Below are 10,640 nucleotides of genomic sequence, written 5' to 3' on the forward strand. Positions count from 1 at the left end.
ATTCACAATATCTACAATTTTATGTACCATATTGTAACAGTAATTCCATTGGTCACTGGACTTCCTCAGCAGCCACGTGTATTACTTGAAGCATCAGTCATGTAGTTTTGCAAAGTTATGAATGGTATTCACAGTTTGGTTTTGGGATGCAGTTACTTTAACACGAGTAATTTTTTTTTTTCCCAAATAGATTTTAATATATCACTTTGTATTACCACTCCTCTACACTGTTACCAGAACTTTCTTCCACGGGTTATTTTTAGGGCTGAAGCTTTTTAAGTGGGTCAGATCTAAGCATGTGGAAACTGTTTGCTCATTTTGGAAACAAAAGTTACAGATTGTAATGTGCTTTTTTTCTGCCCTGGTCAGGACAGCCTGACCTGGCAGAGTAGTGGTAGGACTTTGACATGTAACACCAACTTTGAGAAGCTGAGCTATCATTACTGTGAACAAGAATTTACCTAAGCAAAAATCAGGGGCTTTTTTAAAAGTTAGTTTAAAAGGACAGTTGTGACAAACTGAACTGTAATTCATAATGAAAGGGCTGCCTATATCTGGATGGATAATACTGCAGTCCAGTACTACAGTATCTACATTGGAAGAACTGGTAGGAGTCTTCCATTATCCAGAGAGGGGTTAGTTAAACTAAGTCATACACTGCAAATTTGCTCTCCCCTGCACTTTCCTGTTCCTTGTCAGCAGTGAAGGTTGCTAACGCTCTTACAAGGCAGCAGTCTACAGCATACAAATTGCAGTGAACAAAGCAGGACACGGAAAAAAACCTTAATTGTTTTTACAGCTTCATGGTTTCTTTGTACTCTTGATAGTTGTCTCAAAATTTATCTGTTAACGTAAGAAATGTGAGTTACTTATTTCACAACCTATACCTAGCCAGTAAAACTCACTGTGATGGTAAGACAGTGAGGCAAAAGCACCACGTTAATGTAATGCTACTGGTAAGCTTCAGCATAAAAGGCCCACACCAAGTGCCAAGAAACGTTCCCCTGCTTTAGAACAGTGACGTCTACTGCTTAAAAAAATGTAGAAAACCAGCATGAAATAAATGAAGTACTGCTGTGTCTGATAAAGCTAAAGTCTTTTTACTTTCAAGGAACCATATTACTAAAGGATTCAGTAAATAAGGCACAATGGCTAACTGCAGATTTAAAAACTGAACATATAACCTGTTACATGTTTTTACCAGCTAAAGCCAGACCAGTACATGCCAGCGTATTTCCAAACCATTTCTCACTACCACCAAATCTTTTGCAGGTCAGCCACATAGCTCTTACTCATGAGTTAAAGCCGACACAAATCCCAATTTCCTGTGGCTGCGGGAGCTTTGCACCCAAGCTGACCTGCAGCCTCCCTGCATGCAGCAGTTTGTGCTAGCGAGCTGCAGAATTAGACTGGGTCTCAGTTTCAAAGGATGTAGGCTGGAAATCTAGATTTTAAGATACCATTTTTGTAATCACTGTATAAATAGGTGAACAGCTATATTAGATTGGGAGGAAAAAAATAAAAAGAACAAAACCCCATCCCTCAAACAGTTCTATATTAAAATTGGTAACCTGCACAAACTTTTAATGCCACGTGTCAGAAACGCCTCCTAAAATTCCCGTCTGGGGCCCGGTGGGAGCCGGTAAGCCGGCTGCGGCCCGGGGCAGCCCCCGCAGCCGCTTGGCACATCTCCCACCCGCTTCTTGGACTCCCGGGACCGGTGCCTGTTTCTCCGCAGCAGCGCGGCGTAGGAGCCGGCCGGGCCGCCTGCCCGGACCGTCCTGCGGGCTGCAGGGCCCCGCCAGGCCGGGCTGCCGCCGGCTAACGGCTGCGGGGGCGCACAGCTCCGGCCCCGCCGCGGGGGGGCCGCTGCTGGGAGGGGCGTCTCCCCAGCGCCCCGCAGCCGTTAACGGCCGCGGTGACGGCGGTGGCACCTCACGGGCGAACCCTCCCCGTCGGCCAGCGCGCCCCCAGCTCTGCCCGTCGCGGAGGGCAGAGCCGCGGCAGGGGAAGGGGAAGGAACCAGCTTCCCCCGCCGCCGCAGAGGGTGTCCCGCCGCCGCGGCGGGCAGCGCTGCCCCGCGAGGCGGCCCCTTTAAACCGCGCACACGCCAAGCCGCGAGGCGGGCGCGCCAAGGCCCCCGCGCTGCCGCGCCGATTGGTCCGGGTACCCGGCCGCGGCCAGCGCGCGCCAAGCCTGCCCGGGCGCGCCAGCCCCGTCTCCTCCCCGCCGCTCCCCGCTCCGCCGCGGCGGGCCAACCAGCGCCTCCTCCGAGGCGGGGAGCCTCGGCGGGGCGGGGCGGCCCCAGCGGCCCGCGAGCCCACTCAGTTTCGAATTCCGCCGGAGAGCCGGCGGCCTGTCCAATAGGACGGCAGAAGCGAGGCCGCGTCCCTCTCGGACCCCGCCTCCGGGGGCGGGGCTGATGGCTTCCCCGCCTAGCGGTTGGTCGGCGGGAACCGCCGCTCCGTGACGCTGGCGCCGAGTTGGGTGATTGGTTACGCTCAGGCGCGAAATGTAACGCGGGAAAATCCAGGGCTCGGCCTGGGCTGTGGGCGCGGAGGGGTCGCGGCGGCTCCTCCTTGGGCATCGCCGGGACCGGGACTGCCAGCGGGGCCGGCGCCGCTTCGGAAAGGTGCGGGGAGGCTGCGGCTGCTTCACCCCGGCCGCTGCTATGGCCGGGGGCTGCCGCTGACTTTGCAGATCCGCTCGGGGGTGGCCGCGGAGAGGGGGGTGGTGCACCGAGACCCCGCCGGGAGCCGCCGTCCCCGGCGATGAGCGGCTGAGGCGGGCCTAGGCGGCGACAGGTGGCGGCAGCCGCGGGACCTCCGTGCCGCTCCACACCACTCATCCCGGGACGCGGGCTCGAACAGCGGAGCTGAGCCGCCGCGGAGCGCCCCCGTTCCCTCGCCCCCCTTCCCGCGCCGGTGCCCGCGAGGCGTCGGCGATGGCGGAGCGGCTGCCGCCGGCCGCCCCGGTGTTTTTTTGCCAGGACTCCCCGAAGCGCGTCCTGGTTTCCGTTATAAAAACCACCCCGATCAAGCCCTCGCGGGGAGGCGGCGAGGACCCGGCGCCCGTCCCGCCCGTCCCCACCAGCCCCGGCTTCAGCGACTTCATGGTCTACCCCTGGCGCTGGGGCGAGAACGCCCACAACGTGACCCTCAGCCCCGGCGGCACCGCCGTCCCCTCGGCCCTCCCGCCGCCGCGCGGGGGAGCGGGCAGAGCCCCCGCCGGGGATGAGGAGAAGGCGGGGAGCCCGGGCAGCGGCAGACACCGGCACCTGAAGGTGAGTGCGGGGCGGGGCGGGCGCCGCTGCGGCAGGGCGGGCGGGCGGTGCCGTTAAAAGAGTGACTCCGCGCCGCGCGCCCCTCCCCCCCCCCCCGCCCGGAGATTTAAAGTGAAGTCACTTCCGGCAGCGGCGCGCGCGCCCCCGGTGCCGTTCGGCGCGGGGACGGGACGGGACGGGACGGGACGGGACGGGACGGGACGTGGAGCCCAGCCCAGCTCAGCTCAGCCCGGAGCCGCCCGCAGGCGGAGCGGACCCGGCGAGGCTTCTGTCCCTCCTCCCCACGTTTAAAATTAAAAAGGAAAAAAAAAAAAGCAAGTGAAGAAAACAAGTTGTCTTCTACTTCATCTGTTCCTCCCCATTTCATTGAGTGCGAGTCATCGCGCTGGCGGTGCCTGAAGTTCTCCAGCTGCACCTGCCGGCCGTAGCCAAGGCGTTGGGAGCAAGTTAGGGGAGGGCTTGGCACGCTCCGGTTTGGTTAACGACTAAACCACTAACGCTGTCACAGCACTGGTCCTCGGTCCCACTGGTGACTTGAAAGTCACTTCAGGGAAAGTTGTGGATTTTGACCAAACTGCAGAGGTGGGATTTCGGTCACATAATTGTTTCGATGCAGGATGGAATAAGGCGTGGCCGGCCGAGAGCGGACACTGTCCGTGACCTGATCAGTGAAGGAGAGCACTCTTCCAGCAGGATACGTTGCAATATCTGCAACAGGGTCTTTCCACGAGAGAAATCCCTTCAGGCCCACAAGCGAACTCATACCGGTGAGTAAAGGAAAGGTGTGAAGAGCTGGTGTAGGCAGCTTAGGAAACAGCAAGGAAGGAATTAAAAACACCCACAAACAATAAAGAAATGCCAACAAACTCAGCCTGTTAATATTTTATTGTAACTGTTAAATTAATCATACTTTTCTTCCCATGCTTGTTAGTGCAAGTCTTTGTTATGGGAAAGTGTAGCAACAATTTGGACTATAAAAGTATAGGCAAATTGTGTAAATATTTTATCTGCTGCTGTCATAGGCTTACTTCATAAGAGGGAGAACTTCTCTTGATCTTGGTGCTCAGTACATGGTAGCACATTTTATTCTGCCTTTTCTGTGTGGTTTGTTTCCTTCTTGATGGTGTGTTTTCCACAGAACAATTGAAGTTTAGCTGTCATAGGAGACAGTAACTTAGAAAGTGACTGTGTAAGCTGACACAGGCAGGATGCAGGAACAACCACAAAACCACAGATGATATGGAAAGAGTAAATTTATTCTCTTTACCTTGCAACCCAGGGGATCTCCATAGGAGCACCTGGGCAGAGGCATGCAAGCGGAGATGCAGGCATTGTGAAGCTCAGGCCTTGCTAGCCAGGAAGAGAAGAAGATCTCGAACCTGCTGCTTTTGCAGGTGTAGTTTTCCCACAGCAGGGCAGGCATCTCAAGGATGTTTGATAAAGTGCCTCTGAGTCTCTCACAGGCCTGTGTAATCTAAACACAGACACTCTACCCATCAAGCACACAAAGCTAAACAATTAGTATGATGTATGTGTTTCATTTGAGTGTGTTTACAATACTCTGTGCTAATTTTCCATTGTATTGCCACAGTTGCTGGTAACTTAGGCAGTGTAACACCCCAGAAGTGTAGCTTTAAATGCTGAGAAAAGCATTCAAATGCTTAAAATCACCACCCAGTCTCTCCTACCACTTAGAATTCATTTCCTGGGGTGGAGGTGGTCACACGAACTTACTGAACTGTACGTAGAAGGCAACTCGCAGCAAAGTTAAAATGTAGGATCAACTCACTCAATACCTGGCTGAGCTTCAAGTGAACATGAGATGCTATTTTTTTAAACCAAGTGAATACATTTTTTTTTTCCTTGTTCCAGCAGGACTCTATTTGCAATGAAGTGTGAACTAATGTAGTTCACAATATGGATGCAACCACTAACACTCCCCCCAGACACCCAAAACAAACAAACAAAACCCCAGAAGAGCCTTTACTCTTGTGGTCTCTTTCTGACTCAAGTCACTAAGACTAATCTAGGTACTAATATTAAACAGCATTTTCCTCATGCTCTTTGGTCAAAAGATGTTTTTATTTCACACTGGTTGTATTACGTGTTGAACTTGTATGAACTACTTAACTGAGCAGAGCTTACCCTGGTGTTATTCCTCTGACTTAAGTCAGCATCACCCTCATCTTGTCGTCCTTCCTGAGGAGCAGTGGCCTGGCATGGCTTTGCATAGTTGCACACAGTCAGATCCTCTTGAGGGAGGAGACACTTGCCATCTCTGTTCTCATTGCACCTTGCATGGGGAAATCTTCCTTGATGACTGGCATAAGAAAACTTTCTTGGCTTAAGTCTGGAATAAATTACTCTTGCAACCTCCATTTATCCAACTTTTCTCAAATAGTCTTCCCTAATAGATATTTCTACAACTTTGTATATTACTATACTGTTGAACTCAGTTATTTTATCGTAGTTCAGGCTATTTTAAGGATAAAACTTAGCTGGTTACAACTTGAATTACATTACTTGTCCATTTATTCATTTCACTTCATGTATTTCTTGCTCTATAGGTGCATAGTTTCATGGGACAAAGTGTATGTAGTGCTGTGCAAGAGGCTTAAATCAGAAAATATGACAAGGAAAAATATAATTTTGGTTTGTGGGGTTTTTTTTAGTGATCTCTCTTATTTGATACACCAGGGCTTTTTAAGTAGGTGCAAGCATCTGAGTGAGTAAAAGAACAGCTTGCCTGTGTAAATCTCAAGCCAGGGACCACCACTAGTTTCTATGAATTTTCTTTTACATTCAGCTTTCATAAATCTGTTCTGTTATTATTTTTAAGGTGAAAGGCCTTATTTGTGTGACTATCCAGATTGCGGGAAAGCCTTTGTTCAGAGTGGGCAGCTCAAAACTCACCAGCGTCTCCACACAGGGGAGAAACCTTTCGTCTGCTCAGAGAATGGTGAGCCCTTGAAGAACAATTTGCAGCTTTCAGAACTAGGGTCAGTCTAGTACTGGAAATGTATGCACGTTCAGGTGGCAAAGATCTATTAAAGCTTCAGATTTTAATTTTGGAGGAGCTTGTAGGGAAGGGAGGAGCCACGTAGATCTACATAATTATGCAAAGATGTATCTAAGGATTGCATGCTTTATTATGCAAGTAGGTTATCAGTAATTCTGTCAGTTGATACTAATGTATAAAATGAGGGGGCATGTTATGAACCTTGCAACTAGAGCTTGCTGTTTTCAACCAAACTTAGGGTTTTGTGAGTGAAGAAGGTCAGGTTCACCAGCATCTTCATCCCACAGATGTTATGCTTACTCATTGGCTGCCTTCTGTAATGTGTTCTTCATTGTCACTCCATGTTTTTTAAGGCTGTTTAAGCAGATTCACGCATGCAAACCGTCATTGCCCCAAACATCCATATGCCCGACTGAAGAGGGAAGAGCTCCCAGACAGGCTGAGTAAGAAGCAGACGGCTGACAATAAAGCTGTGGCTGAGTGGCTAGCAAAGTAAGTTCCCTCATGGTGTCATCTTTTTCTAAATACTTATAAGGATGGTCTGAGAAAGCATGTTATTCTCAGGGACAAAAAACCCCCAAACAAACCAAAACCAGCTGTTCCTCCAGTACAAATCAGTCCAGCCTTGCCTTTCTGCATGATTTTTTTTTTTCCCCCTCTGCTTAAATGCTTCTTTTTGTGTGATCAACACCTGCTAATACCTTGTTAGTGCTACAGTCTGCCTGAATTTGCATCAGTGTGAGGGGCAACAATTGCGTATGGGAACACCATGTAGGGAAGTCTGTCACAGATGTTCACTTGGGCACTTTGCTCCTAAAATACTGAATAAAGGAGGTTTCTGAAAGCTTAAGTACTACTATATAAGGGCTAAAAGATAAAGCCAAATGCAGTGCTCAGTTGGCTGCAAGCTAATACTTGGGAGGTTTTTGCCAACTTTGAACTGTTGGTGTTCGAGTCAGTTGTATGTATTTTAAAAGCATTCCTCACATTTGATTTTGTAGATACTGGGAGACTAGAGAACAGCGTGCTCCTGCTTTGAAAACTAAAACAATCGAGAAAACAGATCAGGAACAGCAGGACCCAATGGAATATCTTCAATCTGATGAAGAGGATGATGAAGAGGGAAACAGCGCTCATTCAGCTGCTCGCCGCCTCCGCCTCCAGGAACAGCGTGAACGCATGCATGGTGCACTGGCTCTCATTGAGCTTGCAAACCTAGCTGTGGCACCACTGCGACAGTAGATGAGAACAGAGTCTGCCTATACAAAATGTACTTCCGGGTGGTACTTAACCAGTTAGATCCTGAGCATAAGCTAAGCACCTTATTTGCTTCTCATAGGCTGCTATTCTGTAGAATTTATGAAGAATGTTGTTGCCCCATAACATGGGGTGAGAGAATTGCACTTTTTGTAGGGTAAAAGACAGTTGTAAAGTTTCTAAGTCTTTTGTAAATACAGGACTGCATAATGCAGGGTTGACAAATTTACGTGTTGTGGGAAGCTAGATTTTGCAAGGTTAACTCATTTATTTGAAGCAGTTTTCATAGAAAGCACTTTCTGAAGAAGGTGTTTGCGATTAGCAGAATGGTACACATGGCCAAAGAAGGCTGACACAAAGAAAAGTATTTATCTGACTATTTAAGCACATTTTTTATTAAGTGGTAGGTCTGAAGATACTGTTAAGCAGCAGTGAAATCACATTTCTCTAGTGTCAGTGTATCTTTACCTAGTATAACTGAGGTGGGAGGCAAAACTTAGTTAACTTGAAGAGGGGAAGAAAATGCTTCATGCAGGAAACTGTAAGATTGTTCAGGATTTTCACTGACTGCTCAAGGTAGGAGGCTTGACTTTGCCATTTTAAATTTTCTGATTTGATTTCAGTAGAATCTCTTGGCAGCACTTGTTATTCCTAATGTGATGTTAGGAAGTTTTGCACGTTGTTTGGTTTATCTGAAAATGATTAGTCTTGCAAAGTCTAGACAAAGGTAGACATTTGGTAGTATTTTTTTTCAGATGTTTTTGGACCCTGTAGTGATTTGGCACTTGATTTTCTTAATAAAGGGGATATTTACAGGGTGGTATGGATATGTAGTAAACTATTGTAGATCTCTTATTAGCAAACACTAAGTTTTGAAGTATTGCTTTTATATGATTATTAGCAAATAGAAGCCTCCGTACTTTCTGTGCATAAAGCCACCTTATTGCTTTACTTCAGGATAACATGCCGATCTTGTGTTCACTAACTGTAGCACAGCTATTAATTAAACACTGCAGAAAAGTATTCACTATACAACTAGAAAATAGGCTTCCAAAGATAGTTACAAGTGTGTTAACAGTGTGATTTCATGTATTTCCCAAATAAATGAAGTTACAGGACTCTGCCTAGTACTCAGACATTGATATAAAATGTTTAGCAGGAGATCTCTTCACTTTGTGAATGTTGTATACTTTCAAACAGCATTGTCTCGTGATCTTTTTCTGTATTTTGCTTTGAAGGCAACTAGAGATTCCTACCATGGTAATGAAACTTTGTTTTCAGATTGGACTTTTTGTTGTGTGTTTAGTGTTCTGGTTTTGGTTTTTTTTAAGCTACTGCTTTAGGGGATATTAATAATTTGTATTTACTGACCTGCTTGCTTTAACTCCTTCCTCTCACTGAAGGTCAGGAAATTCAGATGAGAAGGGAAGCTACTTTCCGTCTCGCTTAAACAAGAGGAAGAAATCATTTTATCAATCACTTGATATAGGCTGACCAGATGTGTACAGCTGTTCCAGAAAAGTAGCGTGATTTTACAACAGAAACTGCAACTGTTGCATTATGTTCTCTGATTGATAATCTGTTGTGGTTGAAAATCTCATTAACCCAGTTTGTTTAAATAATATAGTGATGCACTTAACTAAAGAGTAATTGAATAATTAAAAAAACCCCACTTTCTTTGAATATAAATAATTTCACACCAGTGATACGGTTTAACTTTTGCTTTCAGCTCCTAAAGTCAGCTGACACCAGGCTCATTTGTTTCTGTTTTAAGTCTTAAGCTTAAAAATATGAAACACTGTAGTGGTTCAAGGCTCTTTAGCCTGTGTAAAACTGGTAATTTGTTTGTGCAGGTTTGGAGTTTCTCAAATGTTACTGTTTTGACTGTTCAGTTGGCTGAATGCAAATAGTCTGACCCCAAAATGAGCCCCAAGTGTAACTTGGTTGTACTTCTGAGTTGTAACTCAGAATTACTCCTGAGTAGTATTTCACAGGGCACAATTGTGAAATTACCAGCCAGTTGCAGACTTACTTCATTAGGATTGATTTTTATTTTTTTTTCCCTCAGTCAGCTGTAACGCTTCGGGCAACTCACAGAGTATTTCTTCAAGTATGACAAGCATGCTAAATTGTACTTGGCTGCAAACAAAATTCAGGCAGCTGAAGCAGTTTTGTGTTGTGACAAGTTTTGGGTAAAATATCAAGTAAAACAAAATTGAGATGTGGAAGACTGTTTTATTAAGAAGTGATTACATACAGGTAATCTTGAAGTGTTTGGTGTTTCAAAAGATTAAGTTGTAGTTTGGCATGACTTAACAGCAGAAGAGTGGATGTGCTGTCATTTTGATGGATGCTTTGAATAAAAACTTCGTTTGATTTTAAAGTTTACTGTGTGCTGTTGGTAATTGTTAAATACTTGGGTTCTTTCTCGTTTCTGTAATCCTGCCAGCCTGACTTGTTGCGAAGCATGAAGATGTTTGTTTTCCCTGTTTTAGTCTGACACAAGTTAACCACTCACAGCAAATTTTTCACAGTTTGGCAAACTTGTGAGAGTTCCCTTGAAGCCAAGTCCAGGCCTGCAGTCCTGTGGGAGCCACGCTGGGCTGGGGTGGGCTGCAGCCCTCGGCCAGCCGTCTGCCTTCGGGTGGTTCGACCCACTCCCTTCCCTGAGACCGAGCGCTCAGAGATGCTGAACTCCCTGCCCGTGAGGCTGGTTTAAAAACAAAGCCAAGGGTGCCGGGTGGTGGCAGAGAGTACCGGCGAACCTCGGGAGCTGCCCCCTGGCGTGGCGTCCCCGGAGGCGGCGGCAGCTCGTGCTGCATTTTTACCCCGAGTACCTTCCCTTTCGGCCGAGCCCCGAAAAGCCGCCGTGGCTGTGGGCTGGCACTGCCGGAGACCGCCGGCGGTGGCTGCTGGGGGGCCGGGCCGGGCGGTAGCGCCCCGCGAGGCGGAGGGGGTGCGCGGCTGCGGCACCCCGCCGGCAGGGCCCCCGCGCCCGGGCTCCGCACGGCGCCCCGCCCCGGGGCACCCTACGGCCGCCGCCGGCCCTCGGGGCCGGGGCGGGGAGTAGGGTCGACGGCC

At 48.2% G+C, this 10,640-nt stretch overlaps 1 protein-coding gene across 1 annotated transcript; it reads left to right on the plus strand.

Annotated features, from left to right (window-relative positions):
* Nucleotides 1-2,723: 2,723 nt before the first annotated feature.
* Nucleotides 2,724-9,945, plus strand: ZNF367 (zinc finger protein 367). The gene is made up of 5 exons (XM_074855570.1): nucleotides 2,724-3,283; nucleotides 3,900-4,050; nucleotides 6,123-6,242; nucleotides 6,656-6,794; nucleotides 7,304-9,945. The coding sequence occupies exons 1-5, from the start codon at nucleotides 2,945-2,947 to the stop codon at nucleotides 7,542-7,544; spliced, it is 990 nt and encodes a 329-aa protein (XP_074711671.1). The 5' UTR covers nucleotides 2,724-2,944; the 3' UTR covers nucleotides 7,545-9,945.
* The last annotated feature ends 695 nt before the right edge of the window (nucleotides 9,946-10,640 follow it).

This window comes from Strix uralensis, chromosome Z (assembly GCF_047716275.1).
Source record: "Strix uralensis isolate ZFMK-TIS-50842 chromosome Z, bStrUra1, whole genome shotgun sequence".
NCBI lineage: Eukaryota > Metazoa > Chordata > Aves > Strigiformes > Strigidae > Strix > Strix uralensis.

What these genes read in the sequence shown, in the direction of transcription:
- ZNF367 (XM_074855570.1), top strand. Translation starts at nt 2,945, where the DNA reads ATGGCGGAGCGGCTGCCGCCGGCCGCCCCGGTGTTTTTTTGCCAGGAC. An exon ending in GCAGACACCGGCACCTGAAG is followed by an intron (nt 3,284 to 3,899) that starts GTGAGTGCGGGG and finishes GTTTCGATGCAG; the next exon opens with GATGGAATAAGGCGTGGCCG. An exon ending in TTTCGTCTGCTCAGAGAATG is followed by an intron (nt 6,243 to 6,655) that starts GTGAGCCCTTGA and finishes ATGTTTTTTAAG; the next exon opens with GCTGTTTAAGCAGATTCACG.